The sequence below is a fragment of the Dendrobates tinctorius genome, unplaced genomic scaffold (assembly GCF_039654945.1).
Source record: "Dendrobates tinctorius isolate UK_male_01 unplaced genomic scaffold, ASM3965494v1 ptg000071l, whole genome shotgun sequence".
NCBI lineage: Eukaryota > Metazoa > Chordata > Amphibia > Anura > Dendrobatidae > Dendrobates > Dendrobates tinctorius.
In genome coordinates, this window is record NW_027361739.1 from 20044741 (window position 1) to 20066658 (window position 21918).

Genomic DNA, 21918 nt, shown 5'->3' on the forward strand with positions numbered 1-21918 from the left:
CAGTTTTAGATTTCCCCTTTTCTTGCTTTAGGCTTATTTAGTCCTCCGGCTGTGACGAGGCGTCTAGAATCATCGTAGGTACGCTCCACGGCTGCTGTTAGTTGTGTGGTTAGGATCAGGGGCCTGCAATCCGTGTAGTTACCAACCTCTGTGGTTTTCTGTGACTTGGCTTGGTCTTGTTTTCCTCCTCGGTGGCCCATTCATAACAGATAGCCCCCAAACATATATTGCCAGTGAGACAAGATGAGGCACAAACACAGGCAGAAAATAGAGTAAGCAAATGATGGGGCCCAAACTGTCTAGATAGCCCAGGACAGAAAAGATACTGTCTGCAATCACACAAAAACCCTAAAAAATCCAACACGTCTGATATGCAAAAATACTGAGGCCACACGACCTCTTCCCCACTAGATCAGCATTCTGGTGTGAACTGGATGCAAAACCAAAGACACTGCTATAACAGGGGATTAGCAATACTGAACAGACTGACATAAGCTGTGGCATATGGAGTGGGGTCCAGCACCGGTCCTAGCAGGGAACAATGCTGAACCCACACAGCAAAGCAGAAAGCAGAGAAAAGCAAAACTGGATAAAATACAAAAAGATTCCAGCAAACAGATAACTTATCTTAACGATGCAGGGGACAAGCGGACTTCAAGATGCACAGGAAGAAAAACAAATCACCAGCAGCAACTGAGGGAAGCTTGCTCACTTAAAACTTCCCAGTCTGTAACACCTGACTTCCACTCATCGTCTTCAGTTGATGGACGACTGTCAACCTGACCAGCTCCACTACCCGCAACAACCACCAGAGGGAGCCCAAATTCAGAAGTCAGGATAAGAGTGTTCACAACAGTTCCCCCTCACATATGGGGTATCAGCATACTCAGGACAAATTGCACAACAACTTTTGTGGTTCAATTTCTCCTGTTACCCTTGTGAAAATAAAAAATAGCAGGCTAAAAAAATAATTTTTGAGGAAAAAAAATGATTTCTAATTTTCACTGCTCTGCGTTAAAAACTACTGTGAAGCAGTTGGGGTTTCAAAGTGCTCACCACACATCTAGATAAGCTCCTTGGGGGGGTCTAGTTTCCAAAATGGGTTCACTTATGGGGGGTTTCTACTGTTTAGGAACATCAGGGGCTCTGCAAACGCAACATGACGCCCGCAGAACATTCCATCAAAGTCTGCATTTCAAAACGGCGCTCCATCCTTTCCGATCTCTCCCATGCGTCCAAACAGTGGTTCCCCCCTACATATGGGGTATCAGTGTACTCAGGACAAATTGCATAACAACTTTTGTGGTCCAATTTCTCCTGTTAGCCTTGTGAAAAAAAAAATTGAAGTGACTTCAAATATGATGTGGTCCCTAAAAAAATGGTTTTGTAAATTTTGTTGTAAAAATGAGAAATCACTGGTCAACTTTTAACCCTTATAACTTTCCAAAAAAAAATAATTTTGGTTCCAAAATTGTGCTGATGTAAAGCAGACGTGATGGAAATGTTTATATATTAAGTATTTTTTGTGACATATCTCTGATTTAAGGGCATAAAAATTAAAAGTTTGAAAATTGCAAAATGTTAAAGATTTCCACCATATTTTTGTTTTTTTCATAAATAAATGCAAGTTATATCGAATAAATTTTACCACTAACATGAAGTAAAATATGTCACGAAAGAACAATCTCAGAATCAGCAGGATCCGTTAAAGCGTTCCAGAGTTATAACCTCATAAAGTGACAGTGGTCAGAATTATAAAAATTGGCCTCGTCATTAAGCTGCAAATTGACTCCGTTACTAAGGGGTTAATCCACACTAGTAGATCCTTCCTGGGGGGTGTCAACTGCTTACTAGTCACCTTTTATCATTCTGCTGCAGAAGAGTGCATGGGTAGTAAAGTGGTGATCTTTCAGGTGCCCAAAGATGTCAAGCACGCAGGTAGCACCTGGCATTCTTAACCCCCAAACCCTTGTAAGTTGGGGGTTTCTTCTCATGTCCCCTATGTCCTTTTGAGGGCATTTCAGGCATTGTATTGTGCCTACTTGTAATCCTTTGGTCTCTGTTGGTCCTCCCCTCTTTCCACCTGTGCTCGAAGGCCTGTGAGGTACTTTACACAAGTCACTGACATTTTCCATGGCTAGGCTGCAACCAGAGGCATACACCATTTTCCCAAATTTAGAAAGACAATCCCTATCTTCCTAGCAACGGCTCCTCTGGCCTCACTTTTTGTGGAATTCGTTAAACTCTTCTGACCCCTGCAGCTGCACCTCATTTATGAGACACAGATTTGTTTTTGGCTGCTTTGCCAGATCATCAGTCCTATCTGTTAAACAAAAAGCAAAAAACACAAATATCCTGAACTAAAAGTAAAAAATATACTGCAAATAATGCATAAAGGTGATAATAATAATAATAATAATAATAATAATAATAAGGGTATTTAGTAAACATAATTTTGATCAAAATAATGTACAAGCCATCCCGCCACGTCACGGCAACCCTTGTGGGACAGTCCCTACTCTAGTATTTAAAACCTTATCACTTGCCAAGTGGCGTGAATGTGAATAAGGGTCGAGCGGCTGAACCACTTGTAACAGCTTAGGCCAGACTGGATGGCTTTCCCAGCTCAGAAAGAGGGCGGTCACACCCATATATGCACTGAATGCACAATGAAATGAATAAAAAACAAATCTGAACTGAGAAAAGTAAGTTAATGTGTACGCACAATGTAACTGCATATTAACACATGACCATTAACCAGAGAAAACAAAAAGCAAAAAACACAAATATCCTGAACTAAAAGTAAAAAATATACTGCAAATAATGCATAAAGGTGATAATAATAATAATAATAAGGGTATTTAGTAAACATAATTTTGATCAAAATAATGTACAAGCCATCCCGCCACGTCACGGCAACCCTTGTGGGACAGTCCCTACTCTAGTATTTAAAACCTTATCACTTGCCAAGTGGCGTGAATGTGAATAAGGGTCGAGCGGCTGAACCACTTGTAACAGCTTAGGCCAGACTGGATGGCTTTCCCAGCTCAGAAAGAGGGCGGTCACACCCATATATGCACTGAATGCACAATGAAATGAATAAGAAACAAATCTGAACTGAGAAAAGTAAGTTAATGTGTATGCACAATGTAAGTGCATATTAACCCCTTACCTACAATTGACGTAATATTCCGTCCATGTGACCATGGACCTAATTACCATGGACGGAATATTACGTCATCGCGATCAGCGACGCCCACGTGGTGAGCGCCGCTGATCGCGGCCGAGTGTCAGCTAATTATCATAGCTGACACCCGGCACAATGTGTCAGGGGCGGTCACGGACCGCCCCCGACACGTTAACCCCTTGCACACCGCGATCAAACGCGATCGCGGTGTACCGGGGGTTAAAGGGAAGCATCGGCAGGGAGGGGGCTCCCTCCGTGCTTCCCTGAGCCCCCCACGGCAGCGCAATGTGCAGCGCTGCTGCGGGGAGCTCTTTCCCTGCAGGCCCCCGGATCCAAGATGGCGACGGGGGCCTGCAGGGAGCTGACTTCCTCACTGCCTGCAAAGCGCAGGCATGAGGAAGTCTGCAGCAGTGCCTGTGACAGATCGCTGATCTGTCACAGTGATCTGTGATGTGACAGATCAGCGATCTGTCACAGGACAGTGATGTCCCACCTGGGACAAGGTAATAAAGTAAAAAAAAAAAAAAAAGTGTTAAAAATAATTAAAAAAAAATCGCTAAATAAATTAGTAAAAAAAAAAAAAAATATTCCCCAATAAATCCATTTTTTCAAAATAAAAAAAACCAAAAACAATAAAAGTACACATATTTGGTATCGCCGCGTCCGTAATGACCTGCCCTATAAAACTGTCCCATTAGTTAACCCATTTAGCGAACCCCTTAAAAAATAAAAATAAAAAACGAAGCAAAAAATTATTTATTATCATACCACCGAACAAAAAGTGCAATAACGCGCGATCAAAAAGACACATATAAATATGCATGGTACCTCTGAAAACGTCATCTTGTCCCGCAAAAAACGAGCCGCCATACAGCATCATCCGCAAAAAAATAAAAAAGTTATAGCTCGCAGAATAAAGCGATACAAAAATAATTATTTTTTATATAAAATTGTTTTCATTGCAAAAAACCGACAAAACATAAAAAAAGACCTAAATGAGGTATTGCTGTAACCGTACTGACCCGAAGAATAAAAACGCGTTATCAATTTTACCGCACGCGGAACGGTGTAAACGCACCCCCCAAAAGAAATTCATGAAACGCTGGTTTTTGTTCATTCTGCGTCCCAAAAATCGGAATAAAAAGCGATCAAAAAATGTCACGTGCCCGAAAATGGTACCAATAAAAACGTCAACTCGTCCCGCAAAAAATAAGACCTCACATGACTCGGTGGGTCAAAATACGGAAAAATTATAGCTTGCAATATGTGGTGATGCAAAAACTATTTTTACAATAAAAAGCGTCTTTTAGCGTGCGATAGCCGCCAAACATAAAAACCGCCATAAATCGTAAATCAAACCCCCCGTTATCACCCCCTTAGTTAGGGAAAAATAATAAAACTAAAAGAAAATGTATTTATTTCCATTTTCCCGCTAGGGTTAGGGTAGGGTTAGGGCTAGGGTTAGGGCTAGGGTTAGGGCTAGGGCTCAGATTAGGGTTAGGGGTGTGTTGAGGTTAGGGTTGGAGTTATAATTGGGGGTTTCCACTGTTTGGGCACATCAGGTGCTCTCCAAAGGCAACATGGCGTCTGATCTCAATTCCAGCCAATTCTGCGTTGAAAAAGTCAAATGGTGCTCCTTCCCTTCCAAGCTCTGCCATGTGCCCAAACAGTGTTTTACCCCCACATGTAGGGTATCAGCCTACTCAGGACAAATTACAAAACAACTTTTGGGGTCCAATTTCTCCTGTTACCCTTAGGAAAATAAAAAATTGGGGGCAAAAATATAATTTTGCGGAAAAAAATGTTTTTTTTATTTTCACGCCCAGGCGTTATAAACTTCTGTGAAGCACTTGGGGGTTCAAAGTGCTCTCCACACATCTAGATAAGCTCCGTGGGGGGTCTAGTTTCCAAAATGGGGTCACTTGTGGGGAGTTTCAATAGTTTAGGTACATCAGGGGCTCTCCAAACGCACATGACACCCGCATACCAATCCATCAAAGTCTGCATTCCAAAACGTCACTACTTCCCTTCCGAGCCCTGACGTGTGCCCATACAGTAGTTTTCTCCCACATATGAGGTATCAGCGTACTCAGGACAAATTGGACAACAACTTTTGGGGTCCAATTTCTCCTGTTACCCTTGGGAAAATAAAAAAATGGGGACTAAAAGATGATGTTTGTTGAAAAAATACGATATTTTTATTTTCACGCCCGGTCGTTATAAACTTCTGTGAAGCACTGGGGGGTTCAAAGTGCTCACCACACATCTAGATAAGTTCATTAGGGGGTCTAGTTTCCAAAATGGGGTCACTTGTGGGGGGTTTCCACTGTTTAGGTACATCAGGGGCTCTCCAAACGCACATGACACCCGCAGACCAATCCATCAAAGTCTGCATTCCAAAACGTCACTACTTCCCTTCCGAGCCCCGACGTGTGCCCATACAGTAGTTTTCTCCGACATATGAGGTATCAGCGTACTCAGGACAAATTGGACAACAACTTTTGGGGTCCAATTTCTCCTGTTACCCTTGGGAAAATAAAAAAATGGGGACTAAGATCATGTTTGTGGAAAAAATACGATTTTTTTATTTTCCCGCCCGGACGTTATAAACTTCAGTGAAGCACTGGGGGGTTCAAAGTGCTCACCACACATCTAGATAAGTTCCTTGGGGGGTCTAGTTTCCAAAATGGTGTCATTTGTGGGGGGTTTCTACTGTTTTGGTACATCAGGGGCTTTCCTAACGCGGCATGGTGTCCGATCTCAATTCCAGCCAAAAACGTCAAATGGCGCTGCTTCCCTTCCGAGCTCTGCCATGCGCCCAAATAGTGGTTTACACCCACATGTGGGGTATCAGCGTACTCAGGATAAATTGCACAATATCTTTTAGGGTCCTGTTACTTTTGGAAAAATAAGAATTGAGGGTGAAAAGATCATTTTTGTGGAAAAAATATGATTTTTTAATTGTACTGCTGTACGTTATAAACTTCTGTGAAGCCCTTGGGGGTTCAAAGTTCTCACCACACATCTAGATAAGTTCCTTGGGGGGTCTAGATTCCAAAATGGTGTCATTTGTGGGGGGTTTCCACTGTTTTGGTACATCAGGGGTTTTCCAATCGCGACATGGTGTCCGATCTCAATTCTAGCCAAAAACGTCAAATGGCGCTGCTTCCCTTCCGAGCTCTGCTATGCGCCCAAATAGTCATTTACACCCACATATGGGGTATCAGCGTACTCAGGACAAATTGCACAATAACTTTTAGGGTCCTGTTACCCTTGGAAAAATAAAAATTGGGGGTGAAAATATCATTTTTTTGGAAAAAATATGATTTTTTAATTGTACTGCTGTACGTTATAAACTTCTGTGAAGCCCTTGTGGGTTCAAAGTTCTCACCACATATCTAGATAAGTTCCTTGGGGGGTCTAGTTTCCAAAATGGGGTCACTTGGGGGGTTTCCACTGTTTAGGTACATCAGGGGCTCTCCAAACGCGACATGGCGTCCGATCTGAATTCCAGCCAATTTTGCATTGAAAAAGTCAAACGGCGCTCCTTCCCTACTGAGGTCTGCCATGCGCCGAAACAGTGGTTCCCCCCCACATATCAGGTATCAGCGTACTCAGGACAAATTGCACAATAACTTTTGCAGTCCAATTTCTCCTGTTACCCTTGGTAAAATAAAGAAAATTGAACCTGAAGTATTTTTTTTGTGAAAAAAAGTTAAATGTTCATTTTTTTTTAATATTCAAAAAATTCCTGTGATGCACCTAAAGGGTTAATAAACTTCTTGAATGTGGTTTTAAGCACCTTAAGGGGTGCAGTTTTTAGAATGGTGTCACTTTTGGGTATTTTCCATCATATAGACCCCTCAAAGTGGCTTCAAATGTGAAGTGGTCCCTAAAAATAAAATGGTGTTGCAAAAATGAGAAATCGCTGGTCAATTTTTAACCCTTATAACTTCCTAACAAAAAAAAATTTTGGTTCCAAAATTGTGCTGATGTAAAGTAAACATGTGGGAAATGTTATGTATTAAGTTTTTTGTGTGCCGTATCGCTGTGATTTAAGGGCATAAAAATTCAAAGTTGGAAAATTGCGAAATTTTCAAAATTTTTGCCAAATTTCCGTTTTTTTCACAAATAAACGCAAGTTATTTGAATGCAATTTTACCACTAACATGAAGTACAATATGTCATGAGAAAACAATGTCAGAGTCACCGGGATCCATGAAAGCGTTCCAGAGTTATGACCTCATAAAGGTACAGTGGTCAGAATTGTAAAAATTGGCCCGGGAATTAACGTGCAAACCACCCTTGGTAGTGAAGGGGTTAACACATGACCATTAACCAGAGAAAACAAAAAGCAAAAAACACAAATATCCTGAACTAAAAGTAAAAAATATACTGCAAATAATGCATAAAGGTGATAATAATAATAATAATAAGGGTATTTAGTAAACATAATTTTGATCAAAATAATGTACAAGCCATCCCGCCACGTCACGGCAACCCTTGTGGGACAGTCCCTACTCTAGTATTTAAAACCTTATCACTTGCCAAGTGGCGTGAATGTGAATAAGGGTCAAGCGGCTGAACCACTTGTAACAGCTTAGGCCAGACTGGATGGCTTTTTTTTTATTTTTAGTCCTATCTGTTAGTAGATTTTCTTCTGTTTTCAGGCATCATCCTCTATTCCCAAGAAACCCCCCCAGACATTCTTACCAGTGTTTCTTTTTTTCACATCCCTAATGGTTCTCAAATTTCCAGTTTTTCACTCTCCTCTTAGGTCGTGTGACAGTTCCCAGGGTCTTCACCAATGTCATTGCTTTCCTCATGGGACTTCTCCAGACCAGAGAGCTGGCGATCATTTCCTGCCTGAATGATCTTTTGGTAAAGACCTCTTCCAACACGGAAAATTCTGTCCAGTCTTCATATCACCTTGGACTCCTTGATACTCTTTGGTTGTATTTCCAACCATCAGAAGTTATGTATCACACAATTGCAGCACATGGAATTCCTGAGAATGACCTTTGTATGAGTCCGGTGTTTCTTCCTCCACACTAACTGTCTCTTCAGAGAAGAAGAGAACTTAAACTCTAGTGCCACCTATTGGAAGTAGCAATTCTAAAAATCAATATCAACTTTTTAGCGAGCCTTAACATGTGACTTAGAATAAAAGAGTCGATATACTAGAGTTCAAGTCTTCTTCCTCTCTGAAGAGACAATTTGAATATTTAATTTCCCAGAGGAGCATTGCTGTGCCTATAAGTCTCCTCACCCTGACATGTCAGACATGTTGCTCTCCACATGAAGGAACATTACTTAGATCTTCCTCCATACAAGCAATGTTTTCTTCAGTCCAATCCAAAATCTTATATTCCATCCAGTTCTGCTTGATTGACGTAATGATCTCAACTTTCAAGTCAGTCCCCTATGCCGAATTTCATGCTCATCCACGACAAAGTACCATTTTGTTTCTCTGGAACAAGTTAGTGGACTCCTTGGAATTTTGCATTTGCCTCCCCATTCAAGTCTGCAAAGACCTCCTTTGGTGGTTTACTGCCCTCACTCTTCTCTGTGGCAAGATTTTCCTTCCCTTTGGTATGTGACGACTCCCAATGCTATTCTCTTGGGCTGTGGAACAGTGTACACCTAATACACCACTGAACAATGGGGATGTCTCTGCTCTGTCTCTGATATTTCTGGTGGCAATCACTTCATTTTGCTGGCTGTGTGAACATGCTGCTGTGTGCTAGGCGTCTGCATGGTCAGCTATTTTTTTTCTACTCACTGGGAATGCTCTAGTACTGTGATGGCAAACCTTTCTGAGACCGAGTTCCCAAACTGCAACCTAAAACCCAATTATTTATGATGAAGTGCCAATACGTGCCAAATGCCCCATCATGATCCCCATCATGCAGAAATATGCCCCATCATGATCCCTTTTATGCAGAAATATGCCCCATCATGATCCCCTTGTAGTAATATGCCCATCATGATCCCCTTCATGTAGCAATGCCCCATCATGATCCCCTTCATGCAGAAATATGCCTCATCATGATCCCCTTCATGTAGTAATATGCCCCATCATGATCCCCTTCTTGTAGTAATATGCCCATCATGATCCCCTTCATGTAGCAATGCCCCATCATGATCCCCTTCTTGTAGTAATATGCCCCATCATGATCCCCTTCATGTAGAAAATAGAACTACACTTACCTGTTGTGAGTTCATTTTCCCCTTCACCATTGAGGTCTGATGAACTCCCTCTTCTGGTGAAGGAAGGTAGTGAGGCTGATTACCAAGCACCTGTGCAGGATGATGATGACTGGGTGACTGGAATTGCTGACTAGATATAAGGCAGCCGACGCCCTTCTGCCTTGCTGGTGATCTCTCTGAGGGATTCTAGGAGACCAGTCTGATTCCTGCTCCTCAAAAGCTAAGTTTTCTGCTCTGCTTTTTGCATTTGTGTTTTGGTTTTGTTTTGTTTTGCCTTGTTTTTCTGGATTTCTGCCATTCCCTGCTGGGGTAAGCTGAATTCCTTTTTGCTCTGTCTTCAGAAAATACCTGAGTACTGATATAGTCTTTTTGAAGCCTAGCGTCTTCAGGGCTTTTTTCCCTATCAGTCTTTTGGCTCTTGTTTTGATAGGGTTTTGGCGGATTGCAGACAGCAGCTTTTCTATCCTTTCCTATTTAGTTAGCTTGGGCCCCATCATTTGCTCAGCCTATCTTTCTATCTGTGTGAGTGTTTTTTCATCTTACTTCACCGTCATTATATGTTGGGGGCTGCCTATTGCTTTGGGTTCCGCTCTGGGGCAGTTTAGATTTCCCTTTCTGTCTTTAGGCTATTTAGTTCTCCGGCTGTGATCGAGGGGTCTAGGGCACTGTAGGAACCCCCCACGGCTACTGCTAGTTGTTGTTGATAGGTTCAGGGGTCTGCAATCCGATAACTGCCAACTTCTCTGGTTTTCTGGACTTAGCTAGTATTTCTGTTTTTGCCTCCTACGGTGACTCACTCATAACACTTACCAGTAGTTGGATTTCTAAGACCCTCCACAACAGCACAAAGGAGGTTGCCTCCCCATCCTGATTAGGGACAGGAAACAAGAGGTTAAATAGCCCTCCCCCTTCCTCTAATCCCCAGTGTTTTCCAAGGACCACATAGAGTGAATGCTTGAAATATTATTTATTCACATAAGTCACGTGAACAAAATTTTGTTAGGGGGGAAATTACCCATGCTGTCGTGGAGGGTCTTAGAAACCCAACTACCGGTAAGTGTAGTTCTATTTTCTCTAATCCCTCCACGACAGCACATAGGAGGTATACCAAAGAATAATGGTTTAGGGAGGGACCACGGCTTGCAGGACTTTCCTGACCAAAGGCTAGATCTCGTACTGACATAAGATCTAATCTATAATGCCTAGTGAAGGTACAGTATAGACTGAAGACCAGGTCGCAGCCTTGCAGATCTGCTCAATGGATGCATCAGCTTTTTTTGCCCAGGAGATGGAGACAGCTCTAGTGGAGTGGGCTTTCAAGGATACCGGAGGAGGTAGATCCTGGTTTTTATAAGCGGCCGTGATTGCTTTTTTGATCCAGTTAGCTAGGGAGCTTTTAGACGCTTTCTTCCCCTTGTTTGGTCCGCCATACTGAACAAAGAGATTCTGATCTTTCCTCCAGAGTTTTGTCTCTTCCAAATAGGTCAGAACTGCTCGCCGGACGTCCAGTGAATGGAATCCCATTTCTCTCTCATCCCTTGGGCTATCACAGAAGGAGGGCAGTATTATTTCCTGGGATCTGTGGAAATTCGAAGACACTTTTGGCACAAAGGAAGGGTCTAGCCGGAAAATTAGTCTATCGTCCAGAATTTTTAGATAGGGTTCTCTGATGGACAGAGCCTGAATTTCACCCACTCTTCTTACCGTTGTAAGGGCTACGAGTAGTGCTGTTTTCCAGGATAGTTTATCTATCTGGGCCTGGTCGATAGGTTCAAATGGAGGGTTCGTTAGACCCTTTAGTACTATATTCAGGTCCCATGCTGGGACCATGTTAGATTTATTTGGATGGATTCTGGAAGCTGCTGACATAAACCTCTTGATCCATCGATGCTCTGCTAGGTTTTGATCGAAGAAAGAGCTTAGGGCTGATACTTGGACCTTCAAGGTGCTTGGTTTCAGACCCTTGGATAAACCGTCCTGTAGGAAGTCTAGGATCTTTGTCATGTTGGGGTGGAAGGGATCTATGGGATTGGATCCGCACCATGCTGAAAAGGTCTTCCATATTTTGGAATATATGGCATTTGTGATTAATTTTCTACTTTTTTGTAGAGTAGCTAGCTATCACTGCATCTGAGAGGCCTCTGGCTTTCAGGATTGTGGTCTCAGAAACCAGGCTGCCAAGCTTAAGCTGTGGGGAGCCGGGTGAAGGTGGGACCTTGATGTAGAAGGTAGCTGTCCACGGGCAGGATCAGGGGACCCTCTGAGTTCATCAGTTTAAGGGCTCCGAACCAGCTCCTTTTTATCCAGAGAGGGGCGATCAGGATAGTGTTGACCCCGTCTGTCCTGACCTTTTGCAGAGGTTTTAGTAGTAGGGGAATTGGTGGAAAGGCGTATGCCAGTCCGAAGTTCCACAGGTGAGCGAAGGCGTCCACCCTTGAGTGTTTCTCGTTTGGACCTATGGAAAAGTAATGCTTTGTTTTGGCATTCTCCCGGCTCGCAAATAGGTCTACCTCTGGGAGACCCCATTTTTTGGTTAAGGTATGGAATACTGTGACGTTGAGGCTCCATCCCCCTGGGTCTAAGTTTGTCCTGCTTTGGAAGTCTGCCTCGGTGTTGTTGAATCCTTTTAAGTGGAGAACTGAAAGGGACTGAAGATTGTGTTCTGCCCAGCTGAATATCCGTGCTGAAACGTTTTGCAGACTTCCGTATTTTGTGCTGCCCTGATGACGTAGATGGGCCACGGTGGTCATATTGTCTGAGTAAATCCGGACATGGGTTCCCTGGACTGATGTTTCTGCTGCCTTTAGGGCTTCTTCTACCGCTCTCAGTTCTCTGTAGTTGGAAGATTGTTTTTCCATGTCTCTGGGCCAGAGTCCCTGGAAGACTCCCTGAGATGATACTGCTCCCCAGCCACGTTTGCTGGCGTCTGTTGTGATCGATGTCATGGGGTGTTGTATCCAAGGTGTCCCTTTTGCTAGGTTTCCCTGGTTGAGCCACCAGTTGAGAGACAGCTTTATGTGCTGGGGTAGGGAGATTCTCGTATTGAGGGTCTCCGGGTCTTTGTTCCAGCAGGAAAGGATATATCTCTGGAGTATCCTTGAGTGGGCCTGGGCCTAGGGGACCACTTGGATGCAAGAAGTCATTGACCCCAATGTTGACATGTCAAACCTTATGGTCACTGTTTTCTGACTTTTTAGAGTCCGAATTTTTGATCTCACGCCTACCTGCTTGGTGGACGGAAGAAAGGATATTTGGTTGTGAGAATCTAGGAGGATCCCTAGAAAGACCTTCATGGTTGAGGGATTCAGGTCTGATTTTTCCATGTTTACCATCCAGCCCAGGGATGCCAGGGTCTGCAGGACTGTTTGTAGGTGTTGTCTTAGAATGGTGTTGGAGGGAGCCAAGACCAGGAGGTCATCTAAGTAAGGGACGACACATATATCCTTCCCTCTGAGGAATGCTACCACTTCTGCCATTATCTTTGTAAATGTTCGGGGTGCTGAAGAGATGCCGAAGGGTAGAACTCTGAATTGGAAGTGGTGTACTTCCGTGTCTAGAGTGACTGCGAACCTTAGATATTGCCAATGGGATGGATGGATGGGAACGTGGTAATAGGCCTCTTGGAGATCTATGGTGGCCATGGCAAAGTCTCGTCCAATCAGTGGTATCGTGGTCTTTATCGATTCCATCTTGAAGCGTTGGTACCAGACATGTTGGTTTAGCTTCTTCAGGTTGATGATGACCCGGTGTTTCCCGCTTGGCTTTTTTACTAAGAACAGCCGGGAGTAGTGGCCCTGACCCTGTTCTGGGACTGGAGAGACTACCGCTGATGATAGCATCTTTTGGAGCTCGCAGTGTAGAACGTTTTGAAGTCTTGCTGATGGAAGATATGTAACTTCCAATTTTTGCGGGGGACTGGAGGAGAATTCTATTTTTTCTCCCCATCTGACCGAGTCCAGGATTCTTTGATTCATTATTATCTCCTGCCAGCTCGGGAAGTAATCTGCGATTCTGCCCCCTACTTGCTTGGCGTCATTTTTTATCTCTGTCTGAACGGGAGTCATGAAAAATATTCCTGCCTCTTCCACCTTTTGGGTAGCTCCAACGTCTCATTTTCCCTTTACCCCTGTATTGCGGGGTTTGAGGCTGGGGTGGATGATAGGGTTTTTTCTTTGGTGGTTTCGGCTCGGGAAGGTTTTTCTTCTTGTCGGTCACCTTCTCCAATTGTTCGTCCAATGCCGGCCCAAATACATATTCGCCCTTGAATGGGATAGAGCATAATTTTGATTTTGATAGGATATCTCCACTCCACATTTTTAGCCATAGGGCCCTTCGAGTGGTGTTGGAAAGCACTGACGTTCTTGTGTAATACGGACCGACTCCGCTGAGGAGTCTGCTAAAAAGGCGGCTGCCTTCTGTAGAAGTGGTAGAGAAGCTAGGAGATCTTCCTTCGACATTCCCCTTTTTATATGGTCTCCTAGCTGCTGAAGCCAGAGGTATAGGGTCCTAGTTACACAGGCCGATGCCACATTTGTTTCCAAGGAAGTTGCTGAGGCTTCCCAGGACTTCCTCAATAGGCTATCCATCTTCCGGTCCAGCGGGTCTCTCAGCTGCGAGGAGTCCTCGAAGGGTAGCGTAGTCTTTTTAGCTACTCTGGCTACCTGGATATCCACTTTTGGAATCTCAGTCCAAGGTTTCGCGGCTTCTTCGTCCAGGGGAAATCGATCCCTCATTTCGCCCGGGATACTTAGCTTCTTTTCCGGGAGTTCCCATTCTTCCAGGATTAGATTCTGGATATTATCATGGATAGGGAAAACCATTTTCTTCCTGGATTTCAGGCCACCAAATGGGTCAACCTGCACTGAGCGAGGTGGTCTATCTTCTTCTACTCCCATTGTGTTCCTGACTGCTGAGAGTAGTTCCTTCATATCCTCTGAGGAAAAGAACCACTTCTTATCATTCTCTAACTGGGCTGGGGTTAATTCACCCTCTTCCCTTCAGTCCGCCGAAACCGATGAGTCGGGCTTTGAATCTGAGATGTCCTCAGGGGCGTATTTCCTCTTCCTTGAGGTTGAGGGCCCCCCCCCCTGGATGACTGGGAGAAGGTAGTCAGGGACGACTGGATTTACTGTCGCATCATCCCTCTTAATTCCTCTATCAAGGAACGTTGTTCCTCCCGTACGATTTTTGCCGTGCATTGCTGGCACAATGTCTTTTTATAATCGGAGGAGAGTTTTTTCCTACAGATGGCGCATTTTCGGCTTGTAGGTTTTTCTTCCGTTTTTGGTGTAGGATCCTTGTCTCCCTGAAAGAGAGAAAAGGAGGGGGGCCCCTATGGATGGGTCCTAAACCAAAAAGGTATATACCCTTTTCCGAGTGTACTCACTGGGCCAGGGTTTGAGCTGGGCTCTGCAGAAGCAGCTTTCAGGGAAGACGCATCCATCATGCAGACGTTTGTCCTACCTTATGGCGTCTTCCATCAGGGTCCTTAAATAGGAACAGAGATCCAGCTTCCTTTACCTCATCCAATCAGATGAGATCGCTCCCCCCTAAATTCCTGACGCCACCTGTTTCTTCTCTTTTTTTTTTTTTAATTTTAAATTTCCCGCCAAGATGGCGGTGCGTTCCACTGTGGAACGCAGGGAGGAAGTGATGTCGCGTCTTCGGGCCCGGTGGTGCACGTCACTTCCGGTGCATGCCGCTCAGGAGAGACAGGCATGCGGCGAGCGGGGGGAGCGAATCCCGGGCTGGGGAGCTACGGGAGGCCCCCAGCCCCACTCACCATCCAGCGTCACCAAAGTGCCGGAGGACGGTGCGGGTCCCGCCAGCGGCGGGAGCAGCATACGGGGAGGAAAGTGTGGGATGATCGACCCCTGCTCACGGTAGGGGAAAAACTCTCCGGGATCTCGCCGGCCCCATCCACGGAGCACATAGAACCTCTTCATTCCTGTTAGGGACATGAAAACACTGGGGATTGGAGGAAGGGGAGGGCTATTTAACCTCTTGTTTCCTGTCCCTAATCAGGATGGGGAGGCAACCTCCTATGTGCTGTCGTTGAGGGGATTAGAGAAATGCCCCATCATGATCCCCTTCATGCAGAAATATGCCCCATCATGATCCCCATCAGGCAGAAATATGCCCCATCATGATCCCCTTCATGCAGAAATATGCCCCATCATGATCCCCTTCTTGTAGTAATATGCCCCATCATTGTCCCCTTCTTGTAGTGAAATGCCCCATCATGATCCCCTTTATGTAGAAATGCCCCATCATGATCCCCTTTATGTAGAAATATGCCCCATCATGATCCCCTTTATGTAGAAATATGCCCCATCATGATCCCTTTCATGTAGAAATATGCCCCATCATGATCCCCTTCATGTAGAAATGTAGAGATTGCCCATTCCACCAAGTCCATTTCCTCCTCTCCATCACCCCATCATTAGCCCTCTCCCCATCACTCCCATCATTGGCCCTCTCACCATAACTCCCTTAATTTGCCCTCTCACCATCACTCCCATCATTGGCCCTCTCACCATCACTCCCTTCATTAGCCCTCTCCCCATCATTGGCCCTCTCCCCATCACTCCCTTCATTGGCCCTCTCCCCATCATTGGCCCTCTCACCATCACTGGCCCTCTCCCCATCACTGGCCCTCTCCCCATCACTTCCTTCATCGGCCCTCTCCCCATCATTGACACACACACACCACAGCAACTTCACTGGCACAGCGGCCACACTCACTTCTCCGCACCCCGGCAGCTTCCTTCCTCTCACTGGCACAGCGGCCGCGGAGCTGAATGATGATGTCATCATCCAGCCGCGGCCGCGCCGCTCAATGTGTGAGGCAGGAAGCTGCAGCTCCGGAACAAGGATGAGGCAATGCCGCTTGCCAGCTGAGAGGGCTGTGCGTACCCTCTCTGGCACGCGTGCCATAGGCTCGCCATCGCTGCTCTAGGACGTCCCACAGTGATGTGCTCTTAATATTAGAAGGAGAAAATTGGATTCTTGTTCTCAACATAAAATTCCTATCCCCTTGCATACAGTTCTCACCCTATTCTTATGTGTTAACTTTAATAAGAATCAGTCTTGGTTACCTGTAACTGAGTTTCTTTAACACAGATTTAGGTCATGTTGGTTCCTGTGGTTGTTAGGTCTCATTCAGACTTACTCTTGTACGTGAAAATTGAGATTTTCATCAGTGTTTACTGCCTATTAAACAGTAAAAAAAATATACGGCACATGGATGAAACATGGATCACAGATGACAGTGTGCTGTCCATTTTTTACAGAGATCCATTGACTTGTTTTGGCTAGATTGATTCATGACATGTATCAAAAACACTTACCGTATGTCTCCATTTTTTCCCCCTCAAACAAATATTCTGTACGCAATAAAACACAGACATTTTAACATCTTCATAGACTATAATGAGTATTTGATCTGTTCATGAAAAACACTATTAGAACAAATATGTGAAAAACGGATATATGAATAAAAGGCTTACATTTTTTTGGGTACAAAACTGTGATGAACCACAACAAGAAAGCACAAAATGACAAATTTGCAAAAATACTCTGCAGTAAAAAACATGACTGTAATCAGCAAGTGTTGTATAACAAATACAGGGTATTTAGTCGATACGTTTTTTGCAAAAAATATATACCAAGCTGCTTCACCACGTCACGGTAACCCTTCACGAAGCAGTCCCTATCTAATGTATTTAAAACCTGAACGTGTGAACAGTGTCTAAATGAACAGGATACAGACAGGCGCTTCCCAGTATATGGGCTTGTGGTGAAAGACAGCTCATTTATGTGCACGTCACACAGGAGAGGGGTGGGGTCTCCCAAACCATGCTGAGCACGGAAAAAACGGATTAAAAACATATATGTGACATGCACAAGTGTGAACAAGTCGGTAAGACAATGCCTACACCACAACAAGAAAGCACAAAATGACAAATTTGCAAAAATACTCTGCAGTAAAAAACATGACAGTAATCAGCAAGTGCTGTATAACAAATACAGGGTATTTAGTCGATACGTTTTTTGCAAAAAATATATACCAAGCTGCTTCACCACGTCACGGTAACCCTTCATGAAGCAGTCCCTATCTAATGTATTTAAAACCTGAACGTGTGAACAGTGTCTAAATGAACAGGATACAGACAGGCGCTTCCCAGTATATGGGCTTGTGGTGAAAAACGGATATATGAATTGAGGCTTACATTTTTTTTGGTACAAAACTGTGATGCCTGAATATTTAAGAAAAGATTGTAGCCCATCGGGCAAAGACAACCCGTTTTTTTGCCTAATGTTAGGGACTGTACCCATCGTGCTGCATCCTCCAATGTATTATATGATAAAGTGTCTTTACAAGTACAAAAATCTATTTGTTGTTTTTTTCCAATATATAGAAAAAATTACCAGCATGTGAAAATGATCATTTGTGATATTTGTTGTACAGACATAGATTTTCTATATGTCTATCAATGTGTGACATAAGAGTACAGTATGAAAGCACAAGTGATGATGAGTTTTAATAAAGATTATACGGTATGTCTTCTTGCTTAAACAGATTTTATATTTTCACTATTATGTAAGACTAGATGGTGGCCCGATTCTAACGCATCGGGTATTCTAGAATATGTATGTAGTTTATTTATGAAGTTTTAATAATAATTCAATAATGCACCCCCCAATCCTGATATGCATGGTCCTCTCACCCCCCCAATCCTGATATGCATGGTACCCCTCCCCCCCATCCTGGTATGCATGGTCCTCTCACCCTCCCAATCCTGATATGCATGGTCCTCTCACCCCCCAATCCTGATATGCATGGTCCCCTCACCCCCCAATCCTGATATGCATGGTCCTTTCACCCCCCAATCCTGATATGCATGGTACCCCTCACCCCCCAATTCTGGTAAGCATGGTCCCCTCACCCTCCAATCCAGGAATGCATGGTCCTCTCACCCTCCAATCCTGATATGCATGGTCCCCTCACCCCCCAATCCTGATATGCATGGTCCTCTCAACCCCCAATCCTGATATGCATGGTACCCCTCATCCCCCAATCCTGGTAAGCATGGTCCACTCACCCTCCAATCCTGGAATGCATGGTCTCCTCACCACCCCTATCCTGGTATACATGGTCCTCTCACCCCTCTTTCCTGGTAAGCATGGTCCCCTCACCCCTCTTTCCTGGTATGCATGGTCACCCTCACCCCCCTATCCTGGTATGCATGGTCACCCTCACCCCCTATCCTGGTATGCATGGTCACCCTCACCCCCCTTTGCTGGTATGCATGGTCCCCTGTTGTGAATTCATTTTCTGGTCTGCCAGTCGTGAGTTCTCTTTCCGGGCTCCCTCTGGTGGTGGAAGGAGGTAGTGAAGCTGATCTAATTAGCAGAGACCTGCCACCTGATAATGAGGACGATGATTGGACATCTGGAGTCTCAGACTGGATTTAAGACAGCCGACTCCCTATTTTCTTGCTGGTGATTTTTTCTGCCTCTTGAGGTCTTGGTTTCCAGCTCAGCTCCTGTCATCTCAAGCTAAGTTTTCTCTGCTAATGTCCTCATTTGATTTGGTTTTGTCTATTCAGGTTTTGTGTGGTCGGCCAGCCCCGGCTGGGGCTGTGCTGAATTTCCACTCTTATGTTACTGTATGTGCCAGTTTGCTTTTTTGTCCCTTATTAGATTGGCCTCTTTTTGCTCTGCTCTCAGAATATGCCAGAGTGCTGATATAGTGGGTGAAGTCTAGTGACGTCAGGGTTTTTTTTTTTTATCAGAAGTGTTGGACATTATTTGCAGGGTTTTTTGGCGTGATTGCAGACAGTGTCTTTCCTTTCCTGTCCTTTCTAGTTAGTGTGGGCCCCATCGTTTTCTCAGCCTATTTTCCTACCTGTCTTTGTGCTTTCATCTTGTTTAACTGTCAATACATGTGTGGGGGCTGTCTATTCCTTTGGGGTCTGCTCTGGGGCAGTTTTCCCCTTTTCTTGCTTTATGCTCATTTAGTCCTCCGGCTGTGACGAGGCGTCTAGATTCATCGTAGGTACGCTCCACGGCTGCTGTTAGTTGTTGTGGTTAGGATCAGGGGTCTGCAATCCGCATAGTTACCAACCTTTCTGGTTTTCTGTGACTTAGCTTGTTTTTGTTTTCCTCCTCGGTGACCCATTCATAACAGTCCCCCCCCCCTTTGCTGGTATGCATGGTCCCCCTCACCCCCCTTTTCCTGGTATGTATGGTCACCCTCACCCCCCTTTCCTTGTATGCATGGTCCCCCTCACCCCCCTTTCCTGGTATGCATGGTTCCGTCACCCCCCTTTCCTGGTATGCATGGTCTCTGTTAAAATAAAAAATAGTTATATACTCACCTTCCGACAGCCCGTGATCACCACTCCACGCGCCCTGCCTCGCAGTCCCAGTAATGCTTTGCGCAAAACACCGCTGATGACGTCGCGCTCTCGCGAGAGTGACATCATCTCCGGTCTAAGGCGCTAAGCATTACTGGGACCGCGAGGCCGGGCGCGTGGAGTGGAGATCGCGGGCTGTCGGAAGGTGAGTATAACCTTTTTTTTATTTTAATTCTCTTTTTTTTTTTTTTTGCAGAGCCCTGCACCCAACTGCGCCTGTCGCTGACTGGTCGCGGCCGCGACCAATCAGCTGCAGGCGCAGCTTACCGATACAAACAGCTGTGCCTGTCGCTGATTGGTCATCGACGACGCGGGATTTCAGTGACAAGACAGACACGATAAGGAGATTATATATATATATATATATATAGATGTCTGTTTTTATTTTGTTTTCTTTTTTTTCCCCAGTTCTAGTTTTTCTTCTTATGAAAAAAGAAAAGTGCAAATGATGAAAAAGGAGTCATTAATTGAATGTTGTTATGGAAACCAGAATAGATACTACACCCCTACTCCAGAAAACATAGAACATTTTTCCAACACTGCAGACAGTAACTTGCTACAACCTGTTGAATCCTTGGAGCAGCCGGAGCCTGCATGGACTCTAAGAAATATGTCATCTGAGAATGTGACTTGCTCTCAGTACAGAAGACAATCTTTGGAAAAGCTATTCCTGGACTTTGAATCGGTTCGACTCTCGAAAGAAGATGAAGACAGCGCCAGTGACCTTTCGGACTCAGAAAGAATTCCCATCCCACCATCACCACTTACACCTCCTAAACTCAATTTACGAGCTGAAGAGATCAAACCTGGATATTTCAGTGAATATGTAGAACATAAGAGCAAAGAATACGAGTATCCAGATTTCCTTCCCCCACCTTACAACACCTGGAACCTTCGTGAGGTCTCCATGTATGTAAATAAAGAAGGCAAAAATACACTACAATCCACAGCTTCAGCCCCCCTAGAAAGATATGTTGACCGTCTTCTCCATTTAGAATGGCTTCAAATGCAAACTGTGCAATCTGAAAAGACAAAAATAGGAAAGTCGAGACCTCAAACGGTTCCTGCACCGTGCCGAAATGGAAAATCTCCAGGAAAATGTAAACCATGGCCCATTCCATTGCCTAGTAAAAATGTATCTAATTCAGACAATGTCACCAAAACAAGCACTGGACAAGATAAAAATTATCATAAAAAATATACCCACCGTGAACCTTATGGTGCAACGTGTTTGCGAAAAAACTGCTCAAAAGTTTCTGGAACAGTGGACGTACACCAATCTGCACCAAAACAAACTCAGGATGTTAGATGTAAGAAAAAATCAGCAACAAACTGTCAGCAAACAAAAAATGTGTTAATCAGTGATCCTAAGATACAATGTGCTGGAAATATTAGACCCCAGAAGCAAACGTTTGTTTCCAGTAGTGCTGAAAGCATCCCAAAGCAGACAAAAGCCGGCAAAATAAGGAAAAGTGAACTGTCAGTCAGTAATCATGTCACAAATAGACATTGTATATCAGAACGAAAAAAGTAAAAGCCTAATACTGTCATCTAAAGTAAAAACATAATATATATGGCATAGTCTACCTTTCTTTTAAATATTAGACAGCACTTTTGCAGCTCAGAATAAGGCTCAGTTCACATCACGTCTGAACCTTCCCTTAGGCTACATACACACATCCATATTTCTCCATGTGCTGCCCATTTTTATTACAGACTGACCTAAAGAGTTTTATAGAACCATTCATTTTATCTAACGGATCCATATGTCTGTTTCATTAAACCCAGTGCATGTCCTATTCTCCTCAGTTTATGTGGATTAAACTTGGCAAATCAAGTGTATGGGGATCCATTAAAAAATGATGAAAATTGGAAGAGATCAATTATTTGTCTGTTTTCCAACCTCTTTTAACTTCTCCATTACTAAGTGGCAATTAAAAGGAAAATGTACAGTAGACTGTTAACCACTTTCAGTTTTTAAAAATAGATGGATTGTAACAATGGAGACAAAATGGGTGACACATGAGAGAAAAACGATCCATTTTTTATGGATGTAAAAACAATAGCAGATGCATGAATGTAACGTACGATGCATGCACC

At 44.1% G+C, this 21918-nt stretch overlaps 1 protein-coding gene across 4 annotated transcripts in view; it reads left to right on the forward strand.

Annotated features, from left to right (window-relative positions):
* FAM217B (family with sequence similarity 217 member B) overlaps positions 1-21395 on the forward strand; it is an 85473-nt gene extending 64078 nt beyond the window's left edge. For all 4 annotated transcript variants that reach the window (XM_073582487.1, XM_073582489.1, XM_073582488.1 and 1 more), the window contains exon 2: positions 20227-21395. In XM_073582487.1, coding sequence (XP_073438588.1) covers positions 20264-21352 — 1089 coding nt within the window. In that variant the 5' untranslated portion in view covers positions 20227-20263 and the 3' untranslated portion in view covers positions 21353-21395. The remainder of the gene's footprint in view (positions 1-20226) is intronic.
* Positions 21396-21918: the final 523 nt, after the last annotated feature.